General features: G+C 35.4%; 1 protein-coding gene across 1 annotated transcript in view; it reads left to right on the top strand.

The window, feature by feature from the left end:
- lhfpl6 (LHFPL tetraspan subfamily member 6) overlaps window positions 1–16,773 on the top strand; it is a 29,430-nt gene extending 12,657 nt beyond the window's left edge. Inside the window, exons 3-4 of the mRNA XM_058789602.1 lie at window positions 15,300–15,398; window positions 16,050–16,773. Of these exons, the coding sequence (XP_058645585.1) occupies window positions 15,300–15,398; window positions 16,050–16,168 (218 nt within the window). The 3' untranslated portion in view covers window positions 16,169–16,773. The remainder of the gene's footprint in view (window positions 1–15,299; window positions 15,399–16,049) is intronic.
- Window positions 16,774–18,215: the final 1,442 nt, after the last annotated feature.

Genomic DNA, 18,215 nt, shown 5'->3' with positions numbered 1-18,215 from the left:
ACGAGCCCTGGCAGCAGTAACCCTTCATCCCTGGCAGGCCACTTCACAGATAGCGCTCTGGTAATTGAGATGTAATTTGCCCAGTGCAGTTATATATAGATTGAAAAGTGCTTGGTGGAGAAAGTCAGATGAGGAGAAGACAAGCTTCTTTATGTGCTAGAACTTACTCCTTTAGTGGTTTACAAACATTGTATGCTTGAAGCACTTATTTTCTTTACTATGGACAAATGGATAGATTTGTCTTGCGTTGCAGTGATTTTAATACCTTAACTGGGGTAAAATCTATGGAAGCCCCAATTGCAAGATACCCCATTGATAAATTATTTGCCTTATTAGATCAATTATTTTAGACAAATTAATAGCCAAAATAATTGTTTTCTTCTAACACACTGATGCAGTCTCTTGCACTCTTTTTTTTTTTTTTTGGCAAGCTGTAAGACAGGAGGATTCATGTTGTTGCAGGTTCGATAGACCTCCTGTGCATGGTTTAAAAACTATTGATTTTCCATTTTGTAAGTGTGCTCAAATTATATTGTTAGAAAGTAAATGCACAAAACATCTCACTTAAGTTTTTCTTCAACCTCAGGAAATGATATTAGATTTGAATCACTGCGAAAGACAGGCTGCTTTGGTAATGCAATACTTACATTGATTTCTTTAGGCTAGAAGTAGAAGCAGGAGAGAAGTCAGAGGGGTGGAGAATAATCAGAACAATGTTCTTCAGTGTGAAATAAGGGCTAACGGTTTAACATGACGTTCTTTTTTGTACCTTACGATTGAATTAAATCTATTCAAAGCCACTGGCTTTGGGTTTATGACTCTACCCACTGAAACTGTAACACACTATAACACATTTAGATACATTTTTATGGAAACTGGACTGTCATAGTAATATTGTGAAATATTTTTACAATTAGAAATAAATGTTTTCTATTGTAATTTATAGTAAAATGTAATTTATTCCTTTGTCAAAGCTAGATTTTTCAACAATTACTGCTAAAACAGTCATGCTGCAATTTTTGGGAAGACTAATACTTTTTTAGGATTCTTTGATGAATGTTCAACAGAACTGCATATATTTGAAATGGAAATATTTTTAACAATATTAATGTCTTTATTGTCACTCTTAATCAATTTAGCATATACTTGCTGAATAAAAATATAAAATTATTAAAAAAACGTTACTGCATTTTGTTCATCCACAAAGGAGCTCAAATGTACTTGTTGGTCTGTTTGTCAAGTGTACTAAATGCACACACTAAAAGAACAACTTGCATCACAAGCAGAGTTGAACTTTCCCTCTTTGCCAGTTCCTTGAGAGCCTATTTTACTGCAACTTTACTGCACGTTGTAGCTCACTAGGAAAAAAAGAGAGTTGCGGTCACCTTCACAAGCTGAATAAAAGGACACAGTATTGATCATGACGGGACGCAGATCAATAAGAAGATAATCACTCTTGACCCCAGTGCCACTGTGACCTGTAAGAGGGCATGCATTCTTCTTTATGCTGATAAAACTGCTTAGAGACATAGTAAAAAGCGATTTTGTTTGTTTGATTTATTTTGTGTGTTCTTGAGCAGGGAAGGCAGCATAGTCTCGGGGGACGACAAGAAGTCATAGTCTGTTCTTTGAACTCCTGGTACAGCTGTCACAGCATAATGTGACAGCATAGTATGGCAGCGTAGGACGACCTGTGATGGATGATTTTTCTGGCACACACACACACACACACACACACACCAATTCTTCACATGAGCAGTGGACTATAAACTAGAGATTTAATTTCCTAGTTGGCAGTCCTTCCATGATTTGCAACCAAGGTTTTCTGTCCGTATGAACGTGTGCATTTTGCATCTTTAGTGGAGCTAACTAATCCCTAATTTGTGCTAAAGAATGAAACTTCAAATATTGTCTCTTAAAAAGCATGCATATGTATATATTTTAAATGATTTTATTCATAAATTTATTTACTTATTTATTACCAATAAGTAACCAGCCAGAACACCCTAGAATAGTAGCTTTAGATAATGTAAAAATCTAGTTAATAATTCATTTTGAAGACCATTATCCTTCAGAATAACTTGTGACACTCCTTGTTGAACTCCCCTAACCCCAAATATCTCATTTTAATATTGTCTATTTCTCTTAAATATCCATTTTCTTTTCCTCTTTCACTTTGTTTTTCTCATCAACCTTTGGAGTATCTTTGAAGTCCATGTCCTCATCTTCTTTAATGTTTCTGATGGAAACCTCCGGGTCTGTTTATTTCACTGTAGCTATGCGTGTTATCATGTTCTGCAAAAATATCACTGTTTTATAAGCTGGAGGCCAAAAGGCACCCAATTCGGACTCTATTGCTATGTGTATTTTCTTCTTCTTCTTCTTCTTCTTTTATTATTATTATGGCAGAGTATCGAACCTTGAATATTACACCGGAGATAGAGAAAGTGAAATTGTATTGGGGTATCTTGATATCCATCCCACGGCAAGCCATTTCCTATGAGCTTAACTGGGATTTTCTTTCTCACGTCCGAGCTGATGATGACTCTACTTGTGATGCATGTCTCTTAGGCAGTGACCTTGAATTCTCTTTTTCTCTCCTTTTAGTAGGTAACCGATTCTGATGAAGTGTAAATTACTCCTCACCTTTTTAATGCGGGACCTCGCTACACACTGGCGTTTTTCAATTGGAATGATGCTGGGAGTGATTTTTCACACCTTTACATGTTTTCCATAACTTTCTTTGATGTCATTCGTTCCCGTCTGTTTTTTATCCTTCAGATTCCCGCTCCACTGCTCTTCCATGATCAAAGCGCATTTTCTATTTTAAATCACATCTTGAAAGGGAGAAAAAATATTAAAAGGGTACAGACTTCTTATACATGGAAGAAACCTAACATGTGAGCTATTAAAATTCCATTTTAACAAAGTAAAAGACAGGAAACATTTACTGAATTTGATTTGAATTAAATGTTGAATTCTGTTGAAGTTGTCTAAAAAAATGTTAAAGGGATAGATCAGTCAAACATAAAGATTCTGTCATTAATTACTCGCCCTCAGTCATGCTGTCCCGTGAGACCTTTCTTCATCTTAGGAACACATATTAAGATATTTTTGATGAAATCTAAATGCTAAAAATATCTTAATTTGTGTTCTGAAACTGAATGAAGTTCTTACAGGTTTGGAACAACATGATGACTGCGGGTGAGTAATTAATGAGAGAATCATCATTTTTGGGTGAACTATCCCTTTAAAATCCCATCTTGATATGCAGAGATAGCTATAAGTAAGCAATTTGTCGGTGGATTTCCCACCAAAAAGTGTCAAAACATTTCTTTGTTTGAGCAGCACAACCTGCCCAACAACAGCAACATTGGCTCAACCAATGGCATGAGTTCGGGGCAGAGCTATATGTTTGGCATACCAGCAGATGAAACCTGTTTGGAAACAGTCCCAGTATTTATTTATTTATTTATATTTTTGCTGTTTGGTAATTGTTTGGTTTGTAGCGACATGAAGGTGAGTAAATCATGCCAGAATTTATTTTTGGGTGAACTTCACCTTAAACATACAAGCTTTATGGGCAGTGAATGAAGTTATTAACAGCTCTTACTTGAAATATGCCTCACATACTCTCTCAGTCATTTGATATTTGAGGACACCCTTCTAGAGCTTCTTCTAGCACAATGGAACTCTGTTCTTTTTCCCAGAAGCTCTCGAGTGTCATTTTAGCATCTGGTATGGATAGAAGTTGTGGGTCTTTTGGGAAGGTTCCTCCCATCGGTTCTTTTTCTCAGTTCTCTCCTGCTGATTCCTGAATGACGTCGTCTTCTCTATGTGGGAATGTACTGTGTTGTAACTGCATCCAGATGTTTCCATTGTTGACTTCATCCGAACTCAATAAACCTCTCCTTCTCTCTAGGGTTAAAAAGAAAAGCAAAACTCAGCATCTGCTGGAATGTTATGTTGAAACTAATGAAATCATTTGGGTGTTGAAAGAAAGGCTCTAGAAGTACTTCGGATCATAACCTGTTTTTGAAATACTTTTTTTCTGGCTGTGGGTTAGGACAACAATGCTTTAGTTTTCCCTATTTAATCCTCAATCCTAAATCCCATTCAAGAGCTTGTAGGTGGTCTGGGAAAGTCCTTCAGAAAATACTTGGTCAAATAATCAAAATGAATACTTTCAGAAACTAGTAGCCTATATTTATTTAAGAATAACAAAATGTATTTCCTTTGGGGTTTAAAGAGATCAATTGGTTTAACGTCACATGAACTTGAAGTGAATTGAGGTTAGGTGGATGATGACACAATTTTCAGTTTAGAGCAAATAATCTGTGGAAGGAGCAACTCAAATGAACTGACCAAACATGAAATGAAAACTGATTCTGTAATATTTAACAGGAAGATGGTGTGGAATAGAAATGTTGCATCGTTCTCAAGGGGCCTTAATTTCAGGTTCAAGTTGACTTTGATGATCTGTGTGGGTACGCTCTTCTACCATATGCTGCCGTAATGGAGCCATCTGCGATCAGATCTTCCAACCAAGATGTCACACACTGATGTTAATGACAGGGGGAATGCATGAACGTGGAGACCAATGTTGGTCATACGAAGCCTTCAGGGCACCATTTTCATAAGTGTCTCATCTAGATGAGTGACATTAAAGCCAAGAACCGTCTCTGTTTCAGAGCTCTCTGTTTCTTTAATCACGAAGAGTTGTTATGGGGCACCAAATCATATTTTTGCTGGCAAAATAAATTTAAATAATGTGATTGCAGTCCTTTTTATTTGGTCAGAAAAGGGATAGCGTGCCATGCAGAAATGAATATTATGTCATTATTTACTCACTTGTATGTCATTCAAAACCTGTATGACTGACTTTCTTCTGTGCAACACAAAAGAAGATTTTTTTTTTTTAAATCTCTGTTTGAGTGTTTTTTGTCCATGCAATGAACTTTGTACTCCACTGATTTCATTAAATAGGCAAAAACAGTTGAAATGTTCTTCAAAAGATCTTCTTTTATGTTCCGCAGTAGGCTCCGCTGATTGACATGGCATCCAGTCTGAAGTGCTTGCTCATGAGAACATGAGTGTACTTTGTCTAAACTCGCAGACCTCACATTGACCCGTTGGTCAAGGCCTTTCATCCTTGACCTGACACTCCCTCCTGAGAGAGGCAACAGTAGCATTGCTAATTGTCATGCTGTTTTTGCAGCTGCTTAGTTTGAAAACTTAAGCAGTCATTAAAGTCTTCTGAAATAACTTTGATAAACAGACTAAATATCCATTATAATATTAACAAGATTTAAGCAATTAAATCGTAATATTTTGTCTGTATGTCTACATCAGATTCAGAACTGACTGTAGATTAATTTTGTTATTAGAATATTCCATTATAATTGTATAATCATCATTTGTCATTAAAACGAAATACCTAAATATTTCTAAATTCTAAAACTTTTTTAGAAGTTAGAAATGTTGCCTTTGCAACCAACTCAAGTTTAAGTACTAAAATGACTAGAAGCTAAATATAAATATTTTAAAATAAAACTAATAAAAATAGCAAAATCACACAACAAAATTGCTGAACCTTAAACTGAAAATATAAAACTAAGAGAAAGTTCAAGATTTTAAAGGAGTTATCGGATGCAAAATTCACTTTACAAGTTGTTTGAACATAAATGTGTGTTGGAAGTGTGTGTACACATCCATCCTATAATGATAAAAATCCACCCAGTGTTTTTTTTTTTAATCCCCTCTCTCAAATCAGGCTGTTCTGAGATTGCTGTCAGAATGACGTAGTTCTGTACAGGCCGCTCCCACGATAGTTGATTGACAAGGCCATCTTAACTTAGACCCGCCCCGAGTGAGCTGAGAGCTGTCCGCCATTGTGTCGACTCTGGTGCAGGGGAAGACAAGATGTCTCCGATTGAGGTGTTTTGTTGTTGGATGTAATAATGAATATAGCAGTCGTCATTTACTCCCGACATCTGAGCCGCTGAAGACACAGAGGATTAACGTTACTTTCATTTTTGAATGGAATGCGATGATCCCTGATCTGCTTAAATGCGTCTATGCGTGAATTATTCGTGATCCAGCTTCACCTAAAGAAGAAGTGAGTATAAGGGCTTTTTTATGAATCTTAGCAAATCGCCTTTCCTAATAATGTGCTAGTTATTCAGTTTTGCAGCTGAAGTTTACAGTCTGCTCGTAACTCCATGGAAGAGAGGGGCAGGGTCAGCAGAGCTCATTAGCATTTAAAGCAACATGGAATAAAAACAACTTGCTGAAAACAGAGCTGATTCTGACAGGGTAAAAAAGGTGTTTTTTGCACTACTACTGAGAAAGTTTAACCAAGTATGTTATAGACTTTTCATTAAGACCCTAAAGAATCATATCAACTTGTGGAAAATGGACATCCGATGACCCCTTTAATAAATACTATAATGGTATATAAATAATAATACTAAAATAACACTGGTTCAGGCCCTTAACCCAAAGTATGAGCAACGATAAATGTGATGCTTGCATTAGCTTGTAAATATATATTGCTGTATCACCAAGTCAGCAGAGATATTTATGAGTACGGAAGTGGGTTGTCTATTCCAGTATATGGTCCAGAGTATCTGAGCACTTAACAAATGATCAGGCTGAGAGGCTCATCTTTAAGCCAGTGTAACGCAATTCTTCGGCCTCACCATCCTTGGAGATGGATATTTTTCTGATCGTGCATAAAGGGAATGTAAGTGGGTGGGCAGGAGAGAGCAGCAGTGCAGGCGTGGAGCCAGACATGTAGGTCATGAAAGAGCTCTATGATAAAAAAAATCCCAAAGCCTGTAAGACCTACCAGCACCGTATGAATGCCTCCCTTCCATGAAAATGATGGTTATGTCAGGACAGCACACTGCAGTTCTGAGCAATGACGGCTTTCAGCGATAGAATGAGAACCAGCTGGGTTTTGTTCTCAATCAGAAGCCATCACAGCCTGCCAGGGCTTTTTATTAAAGAGGGGCAGATTTATGCCGACATCAAAGGGAGATGCTAGATGTCTGAAATTGTTCGCCTACCCGGTGCCAAACTGTATGGAAGGGCAGAACATGATCGATAATAGTAAAAAATTTGCACAAAAGGGTTGAACTGATTAGCATGGCCACAGAGTTGGAAAAAAAATTAATTGTATGTAAGTGTATATAATATAATATAATTGTGTATTTATATAATAATATTTTTAATAATAGTAATAATAATATATAATTATAATCATGAAATGGATTTTAAAATGGGATTTTCCCTGTTTTCTCTAGGTTCTGTAGACGTCTGTGGCCAAATTTCAGAGAGGGTCATGGAAAAATTAATGTGGCGATAGAAAATGCCACGCATTTACAAATCTGCAGACCATAATTTCCATATTTCTTTGATGTGTTATCCTCTCTTCTCACTTAAGACTTTCAATAGACAGAGAGAATGAGATGACTGATTGCAGTGGAGCCGAAAGTGGAATGTTTTGAGACTGTTGTCGGCTGTCAGGCTAAGAGATACGTCTTATCGTTGTGTGCTGGAGTGTTTATTGAATCCATAAGTGACTGGTCCCCACGCTATCCCGACAGCAGATCTTTTGGATTGTAAGTGAAATGTGAAGTTGATGTCATTCCTTTCAGATTATGCAAGCTCTTGAAGGCGGCAACTGCACTGCTGTCCCTTCCTCCACAGTGTGGTTTCTGGTGGAAAAACACTTCAGATACAGTATGAAGGCGTTATCTGTGCACTCACTGAAGAGAGCTTGCGTAAGTAGCAATCAGAGGTGTTGCTCTTTGTGATAAGACAGTCGTCTCAGCTATTCTGTCTCCACTGAAGACCGTTTCTTGGCGCTCTCGTTTCCTGCGGTGTTGTCAGGCTGTGTGAGCTCGGTATAGTGTTGACAGTGGACCATCTGCTGCATTACACAATAACTACAGTTCTGTGTATCACCTCAAAAAAACAACATATTCCATTGTTTTCCCCTATCAGGGGTTGCAGTTCCTTGTTCTTTTTAACAAGCCTTCAAATTATTTTTAGATTAGTTTATACTGTCAATTATGTGTGTCTATTTTATGCTTGCTGTATTGTTTCTAATACATTTGTAAATTCTTTATCAGTTACTAAATAAAGTCTAAAAATTAGTGTTTTTTCCAAACAAAAGATGGATCCATGGTGAGATATTTAGAAATGCAGAAGTTTACAAATTCATTGCAAAATAATATTAATTATTATTGCTATTATTAATATTATGCTTATTATTCTTATTCTTCCTATTATTATTATTATTATTATTATTTAGCCTATTGTTTTCTAAAACTTTTAAAATTCTTAATCAGTTATTAAATTAAAATCGAATTATTAAAAGAAATCTAATTATTAAATATAAAATCTACTTTATTAAATTTAAATTTTTATTTAAATTTTTTATAAAATGCACCCATGGTGAGATATTTAGAAATGTATATGTTTATAATTTTATTAGAAATTATAAATGTATTATAAAAATATTATTATTATTTATTTATTTATTTTATTATTATTATTTCTAGAAAAAAAATGTACCAATTCTTCATCATTTACTAAATTCAAATCTTTCTTCAAATAAAAAAAATGGATCCATGGTGAGATAAACCCACATTTTTGCACGATAAACATTAAATAATGCTAATCCACTTGACATAAACCTTTTCATTCCATTACAAGGTTCTGGACTCGCGTGTATTGGCAAAGCATGTGACATGAGAGTGAGAAGATTGAAGTTGATCACTGTTTTTGTAGCCTGATTGAAAATTCAAACCCTGCCATTCTTCATGCAGGGAGAGAATTATGTTTAGATGAGGGTTTAAAACAGGATTATGGGTTTCGGGTTAGAGCTTGATCTCTATATGTGAGCAACATGAGAATCCTTAGAGACGAAATGCTCAGAAGTAGCGCCTCCTATGCTGGATTGTGTTCTCCTATGCCTCTCTCTCACACATACTTTTCTCTGTTTCAAATTGATGCTGCACACAAATATGTAGCAGCTGCACACAATGCCCTTTTCGTCCTGTTACTGAAACTCATATGGAGTAAAGACATCTCATGAGATCATTATTTAATGAGTCAAATTTTCCACTGTTTTCGTCACTTTGTTCCTTAGATTCATTTTTCCAAGTCAAAGCAAAATTTATTTTGGGTTCCTTACATTCTGAGCTCTAGTGCAGCTCAGTCTGTATGTCCACATGACCACCATTTATTTCAGATCAGGTAATATACATAACTCACATGCACAATTGCTAACAGTCAGCTTTTATAGTGCATGCAATTTCATGCACAGTGCATATTATTTTTTTTCATGCATATTTGTTTTGTAGTGTAGGCCTTCTAGTGCATATTAGTTTTGCTGTGCACTCTACATAGTATATTACATTAGTGCATACTTTGTTTATAATGTAGTGTCTAGTTGTGTAGTACATTTTCTGTAGTTTCTCTGTAGTGAGTGCTACCTATTGCATACTAGTTTTGTTGTACGCTCTACCTAGTATATGCAACATTTTAGTGCATACTTGTTTTGTAATACATAGTTAGTTGTGTAGTACTTTTTGTAGTGAAAGCTACCTAGTGCACAGTTGTTTTGTTGTGCACTCAGCCTAATATATGCTACATTAGTGCGTACGTGGTTTGTAATGCAGTGTCTAGTTTGGTCTAATTGTGTAGTACATTTTTTTTTTTTGTAGTGAATGCTACCTAGTGCATGCTAATTTTGTTGTGCACTCGGCCTAGTATATGCTAAATTTAGTGCATACATGATTTGTTATGCATAGTGTTTTTCTGTATAGTTGCATAGTACATTTTCTGCTGTGAATGTTACCTAGTGCATACTAATTTTGACCACTCGGCCTAGTATATGCTACATTTAGTGCATATTTGGTTTGCAATTCAGTCTAGTTGTGTAGTACAACTGCTTTGCTCGGCCTAGTATATGCGACGTTTAGTGCATAATTGTTTTTTGGGTTTTTTTTATTAGGGTTGGGTACCGTTCACATTTGATACACATTCGGTATCTGAAATTCGGTACCGGTACCTTTTTTCGGTACTTTACTCTCTGTGTAATAACAAAAACATTTATTTCAGTGAAAAAATAAGTCCAAAACTCTCAATTTCAACATTTTGAACAATTGGACCCTACAATTGTTTTTCTTTTTTTTCTTCCAGAAATTATTGTGTTTTTTTTTTTTTTTTCTGATAATCAAATGAAGGCATGAAACATTTATTTATTTTTAATCAAATCAAAATGAAACCCTTTTATTTTTTTGGCAAACAAACAGAGGTTTACTGTTAAAATTAATACATGGTAGAAAAAGTATACCTATATAGAATATACCTTTAAAAAAGTTATAATAATAATTGTATTTTTTTCTACAATTAAGTCGTTAATGTGGTTAATAATAATAATTATTATTATTTTTATAATTTAATTGTTTTATTTAAATTTGTCAGTAAATGGAATATATAAAGACGTACATTATACTGTACAAAAGTAATACAAGAGTAATATATTTCTGTTAAATGTTAAACCGCACTTTTATTTTGACAGGTTGCGTGAAGTTTCTGTGTGTATACAGTATGATATGATGCTAGTTTTCTCAAATGAAACGGTAAAATTCTCATGAAGTGACTCACAGCCTGTAAGTTCATGTGTTCATGTTGTGAGATGCAGAGGCCGAAAATCACCGCGAGTTCACGTGTGCTTCAGTATTTGTTTACTAAACAAAACCGCGTCTCCGCCATTCATACATACCGAGGCTAACGGAACATGCAGGATTCATATTTAAAGCGTCTTTTTGCGTTTTAATATTCACATACACTAGTTCATATCGCGATTCGAATTAAGTGACAGACATTCTTTTATTCATCCAAAACTTGCCGAATTCCGTGGCATTCCGCGCTATAAAGTAAATTCCGTTTATATGAATGGACTCCGCCATCCTGTCTGCGTTTTCGCGGAAACCATATGACCCTAGAAATGTAAGCACACTTCAGAACATTTCGGTTTGCCCTGTGTGTTGTGTTTTAAAGAGTTGCAGGGGTGACAAGTCACAGGGTCTCTCTCTCTCTCTCTGTCTCTCTCGTAGCGCCCAAATGCGTTCTCAGGTACCGAAATTTGGTACCGAACGATTTAATGTGAATCGATACTCGGTAGTACCGACGCAATACTGCAAGCCTAGCCTACTGTATGAATGAACAAACAATCTAAAAAAAAAAGATATTAAACTCGACGGAGGAAATGTGGTAATTAGGTTAAACTGAAACAAGGAATGTGGTGTATAATAGGGTTGTCACGATACCATAAAAATGTCTTATGATACTATACCAGCTTAATTTATAATTCAATTCTACAAAATGAATCAAAATTTAATAAATAAATAGATGTAAGTGAAAACAGACAATATTATTCTCTGAATACTTAATGTGAATGAATGACTGGCTATTGTTATCCATGAAATAATCTAAACAAAACTCATTTTAGCACTGCACAGAAGCTGCATGAAGTGACATTTAGATGTGGCATTTATTCATTTAGACTGTATTTATAATTACATAAATAATGTTATGAGATTAATGTTTTAAATACTAAATTCTGAATATAGAAAATAATGTAATATGCCTACTTTTAGACGGGAAACTTAAAAACGGCCAGCAGGTGGCAGAAGTTCGTGATTGAATCACTGAGTCATTCAAATGATTCTTTCAAAACGGCTGAATCCTTCAGGAGTGAATCAAATGACTGTTTTTATGAACGGCTCAGTGAATCAGTGATTCGCCCAAATCAACGCGGATTTGGATCAAACACAAACGAAACAAAAACAGCACTCTTGCTCGTGTCGTATTGCTTAAGTGTCAGGAGCATTTTTTGCTCTCATATCTTGAAATTTCCGAGTTAGCAGCATGTATATTAAAACATAACATTATAAATGAATTAAAAAATGTATAATGATTGATAAGAACCAAGTGCAAAGCCGCGATGGGACTGAGCTCCAATAGCTTCAGCGTCAGCGACTTTTTATAGTACAAAATCGCTGTCAATCAAAAGGAGATACAGACCCTCCAATCATCGCGCAGAAGCCCGGAGTCCAGGCCCGCCCACTCATCCATTCACCCCAGAGAAGCTGAGCGTCCGGGGGCGGGACATAATCGCAGCATTTATCCAATGACCGTCTAGTTTCGAAGCACTGAAAAAAACTGTTCAAAGCAGCCCCATTGAAGTCAATGGACGCTCGGCTTCAAAAGAGAAATACACTGAAGCTACGGGAATGTATGAGAAGGACATCGAGTCAGCGACCTGCTATATGTAGCTGATTCTGAACGAACTCGTCTTCGAGATGAACGTGTTCTAACGCATTTTTAGTCAATAAAATGTTAACACAATAGTACATATTTGACCATTATTTTTTTGACATTATAGGGGAAGCCGAGCTTCCCTTGCAGTCTTAAAGAAATCGCACCTGTTCTGTAGTGCATTTTCTGTAGTGAGTGCTGCCTATTGCATATTAGTTTTGTGCACTCTACCTACTATATACTACATTTAGTGGATGCTTGGTTTGTAATGTAGTGTCTAGTTTAGTCTAGTTGTGTAGTACATTTTTTGTAATGTTGTGCCCTCGGCCTAGTATATGCTACATTTAGTGCATACTTGTTTTGTAATGCCCTAGTGTCTTTACGTCTAGTTGTGTAGTACATCTTCTGTAATGAGTGCTACTTAGTGTATACTAGTTTTGTGTACTCTAGTATATGCTACATTTAGTGCATACTTGTTTTGTTATACAGTACATAGTCTACATTTTTTGTAGTTACTGCTCAGTTGTGTATACTAGTTTGGTTGTTTGCTCGGCCTAGTATATGTTACATTTAGTACATACTTGTTTTGTAATACATATTCTAGTTCAGTCTAGTTGTGTAGCATATTTTTTGTAGTGAATGCTACCTATTGCACACTAGTTTTGTTGTGCAATCTATCTAGTCTATGCTACAGTTAGTGCATACTTGGTTTGTAATGCATAGTGTCTAGTTCATTCTAGTTGTGTAGTACATTTTTGTAGTGAATTATACCTAGTGCATACTTTTTTGTTGATGAAGTGAATACTTTTCTAGAGCGTGTTTTTTATTATAGTGCACACACTTTGACTAGCATGCAGTTTAATTAGTATATGCTGACTATATACTATGCACTACATACAGTTTAAGAACTTTCCAGATGCTAGTGGTAATATGACTTATGAATATGAAAACACAGTGCTGCATTCTACCAGAAGCACGTTGCAAGCCACAGAGATACTTTTTTCAGAGTATGAGTGTGCAGCACTTCGTCCCTCTTGTTCACTTTATCACTGTCAATTTTTTCCTCACCTTTTCAGTGACGAAAGGCCCACCTCGTTTCACAGTGCTGCAATGGTCCATTTTTGTCTTGGTCAAGGAGAACTGCTGTACTCACAACTTTACAAACCTCACCATACGTGCTCGACCACATGCCAGGGTGAAAGGAATAATGGCTACAATCTGCAGAAGTTAATTTCTGCATAAGTCTGCATTCTTTTCACACTCTCACATACATAATAACTAGCCCAATATCAACTTATCAACTTATCGATTACTCATTCATAACTTCTCTGATTGCCTCTGAGAAACAAAAGTAGAAGCACCGAAAGCTTGTTTCCCTCTGTATTCCTTTGCAGTTTTGAACTCTGAAGTAGAATGTCATTTTTGTAAGTGCCTGACTCAATGTAATGGATTTTCAGGCCTGCTTGAATAGATGGAGGAAACAGGAGGCATTTGAAGAATTTTAAAGACAAAGATGAGTTCTGAAAGTTGAGAAGGAGCAAGTCCTACAGAGCTGGGATACTAATGCCGGAATCGAGGCTTTTTTATATCAAAGAATGTCTGTGACATTAAAGTCTATGTACAAATGAAAGCAAATCATTCCAAAAATAAACTGTTACTGGGCTTTAGCTTGTGCGGGAGTGTTCTTTGTGTTCAGTCCTCTGTCCTCTCATTATCTCAGACAACAACTAGTTGGCACAGGCGACTTGAGAAGATCACACACCCATCATTTGTAACCAGACACAAAGAGAGCCAAACATTACATGACACGCGTAGGTATGCACACGGTATGGTTGTTCTAACTGCTAAATATGTATCATTTACACTGTAAGTCACTTATGCTCACCAAGGCTGCATTTATTAATTTAAAATACAGTCACAACAGTGATATTGTAAACTATTGTTACAAATTAAAATAACTATTTTAATATATTTTCAAGTGCAAATCTTTTGAGAAATTTTTACTGTCAATTTAATTTTTAACTCTTATTACTACTTATTCCAAAATATTGAGAGGTAGTGTATCATGGTTTTCACAAAAAACTGAAAATATTTAAATAAAAACAGTTCTTATAAATTGTAATAGCATTTCACAATATTACTGTTTTCATTGTATTTTTGATCAAAAGCATAGCTTTTTCTTTAAAAAAAAAAACAATAAATAAAAACAAAATCATAATTATTCCAAACTTTTGACCAGTGTTTTTATCTAAAATCTGATATAAATAATAACATTAATATTAAATATAGAAATACTAATTAGAATATAGAAATATATAGAAGTCATAGTCACAAAATACTTACTTAAAAAAAGAGCCTGACACTAGCAACCATAATACAAAGCAGCAGGGTTGATGAAGGCATCATTTTTTTTTATTAGGAAATATTCTGGTAAGAATTTAGAGCTCACTGGAGAGGAGGAGCCATATTGAAACTTGTATATGTTTCTGGTGGGAATTACACGCCTGTTTATTTTTGCTGAATTGGTAAGAGCATAAAAGGGAAAATATGAAAGAATTCCCTAGAAGCTCGTTTATAAATAAGCTACGTGCTGCATTTATTACCATATTTTCATAGCTGTTTGGATCTTGAGCCCAGATGAAAACAAGATTTGTGCTTTATCGTCTCTGCGGAGGTGTGTGTTTGCATTTGCGTGTGATAGAGTTTCTGTGTCAAAATGGAAAAAAATGAGCTAATGATCCTGCATTGTTTGCAGTAAAACAAATAATAGCTTTTCAGACCAATGACAAAATGCATGAAGCGCTGTTTTTCATGGCTATCATCTATTTTTCAAGAGATATCACGCTCTCCTCTTCACACAGCGGGAAATTATGTGAGCTCTTAGTCATGTTATAAAGTTCTTCTTCTTGTTTACTTTTAGGTCTGTTTGTATTCACAGTGTGCTTTCTCTCTCTCTGCAGGGCTGCTGATCGGATCGGGATGTGCCCTGTACCCTTTAGGGTGGGACAGTGAAGAGGTCAGACAGACTTGCGGCAACAGCTCTGACCAGTTCGATCTTGGTACGTTGGTATATAGACAAGTTCAGATTTTTATGTTCACCATTAAAAGTTTGGGGTCAGGAAGATTTATTTATTTAGGGAAAAAATTAATACTTTTATTCCAAAAGGACACATTAAATTGGTCAGAAGTGTCAGTAAAGAAATGTTACAAAGAATTTGTACATCAAATACATGCTGTTATTTTGGACTTAAGAATTCCCCACAAAAATATTAAGCAACACAACCTTGATAATAATAAGGAATGATTCTTGAGCATCAAATCAGAATATTTTAAAGGATCATGTGATATCACAGTAATAAATTCTATTTTATTATTTTTTTGTATTTTACTAAATATATTAAAATTAAAAACATTAGTATGTTTTATATATATATATATATATATATATATATATATATATATATATATATATATATATATATATATATATATATATATATACATGCACATACACACATTTTTTTTTTTTAAATAGGTAGCAGACTAGAAATAATGTATGCTTTAATTTATTGGCGTCACCTGTATGCCAATTATACAGTATACAATAGCATTAAAAATTCATATTTAACAATATATTGTGCCTAACAATATACATTGTGTGAACATAACCAATTTTGAGTATTACATGTTGAGTTTGATGTTTCTTTCAGGTTCTTGTGAGATCGGATGGGCTTATTACTGCACCGGGGCTGGAGCTGTGTTGGCCATGCTGTTGTGCACGTGGATGGCATGTTTCGCAGGGAAGAAACAGAAACACTACCCTTACTAAACATGTGGAAGACAAAACAACAGTAGAGGAAACTTTAAACACCGCATATATGGGCATGACTTTCATTCTTCACTTCAGAGAGCTTCTACATCCAGTGCACTTCCCAAATGCATATCATATACAAGGAGACATGACTGAATGATGACCTTTCCGTCGCAGTTCCCACATGAGATTTATCCTACGACTGATCTTTGGCCTGCATTGGGATCTTTTGCATTTAAAGTGGAGCCAGTATCATTAAAAAGGAAAATATGTCAGACGACCTATTGACTTTTGAATCTTTGTGTTCGGAAGGAACCTACTGTGTTACTATCACTTATATGTTCCTTTTTTTCTCGTGTTTGTGTAAGTACAGTATTCTCGGTGGTTTAAGTTGTTGTGTTTTGGTATATTGTGTTATTACAATAACCTGTTCTATATTATGCATTTTATTAATGTCCTATTATTGCCTCACATATCTCCGCTGCAATAATATACATCACAATATATTGTGTTTGATATGATCTTTGTTTGGTATTTACAACTTTTATATAACATATGCGTAATTGTCCATTATATTTCACTGCATTTGTAAATAAATACTGTCATTTAAAAAATAATAATAATTGGTGGCGATATTATATATGAACATTTCTATTTAAAGGATTGCATTCTACAAATGTTAATTTTGAGGGGTTTTATTAGTGTTTGTTTTTTGTAATGCCTTTTATTTAACTGCTCTGAACAGAAACTCCGTAAACTAAACATTTCTGATCTGTGTATGTTTAACCTGCGATATCTTTATCTTTGGAATGATGGATTGCATGGTGTTAATTTCTGACAGGGTGATGCAGTGCTGAAGTATTCGCCACTGGAATGCAAAACTGCAGGGATCCACTTTGTGGGAAGATGTAAAGGCTGATCAGAAGTTATTGACGATCTGCTGTTCCCATTTAGACCTATCAGCAAACCGTCTCACACACGCTCTCTGCAGTCAGCTGTTGTTCTAGAAATGCAAATGCCTGCCTGCAGAAGATGAACTGTTACTGATAATCATCAAACCTCACCCTGGTTTAACACTTGACTGAGTGGAGGAGAGTTCATACAGTTTCCCCCTTAATTACGCTAAACCTGTCAGTGAGAAGGACAGGCCAATTGTGGAAAGCTGCAGTAAACGCAAGGCAACGGAAAATCAATATTGCACGTGGTGGAGTTTAAACAAATATATTGCTTTGCCAAGTTTTTAGTGAAGACAAGCATGTCAGACTTCAGGGAAAACAAGCTGTCTGTATGTATTAAGATCATCTCACCTCTGTGATTTCCCTCTTACTTCAATAATTTTGATGGACGATTTGCTGTCTCTACACTTGTATTGTCTCGAGTCAAGTAGATGAGTCTTTGGAAGATGGTCTGATGTCTTTCAGATATTTCCTAATATTCACATTATCCATGGCAGCTACCAAAATCCATTACGTCCATCTATTTCACACAGAATGGCTCCAAATTCACTCTAGTGGTGTCTAATCTTCTCTAATTTTGCAGGGTCACCAAATCTGATAAAACAATATTAAAGATTGCTAAAATCTGAACACTGTGACCGTAGTATTTGAAGCTATTAATGTGCATCTTGTACTCGAATTCTGTAGCAAATGAGGGTGAAAGCTGTGTATAGATGGTTATTTTAGAAACGCTGGTTATTCATATCATAAAGGATTCTGCTTGTTGCATTAGATTAAACGCTATGTAGTTCTTTGCGGAGTAAACCTTCATAGGGAGAAGCAGGGGAGTCATCATCTCATGAGTCTTCTTTTGATACCACACCAGCAATAATATTTTCCCTCACAGAAATAGTCTTAGTATGCAACTAGGTTTAGTGTGTAGATTAAATAAAAGACAGGGATTGGTTGATTTTGTTTTTGGCCTGATGTATCGACAGAGCCATATTGTTGCCATATGTACATATGTGAAGTCTACTTCACATGAAAAAAATGTAGGCGATGTTTAACTTTTCTCTTGTAACATCAGGATTGAATAACATTTATTATTAAAAAATAAATAAATGTAAATG

The sequence above is a fragment of the Onychostoma macrolepis genome, chromosome 10 (assembly GCF_012432095.1).
Source record: "Onychostoma macrolepis isolate SWU-2019 chromosome 10, ASM1243209v1, whole genome shotgun sequence".
In the NCBI taxonomy this organism is placed as follows: domain Eukaryota; kingdom Metazoa; phylum Chordata; class Actinopteri; order Cypriniformes; family Cyprinidae; genus Onychostoma; species Onychostoma macrolepis.
Note: the sequence above shows the minus strand (reverse complement) of the source record. Positions and strands in the feature narration are given on the sequence as shown.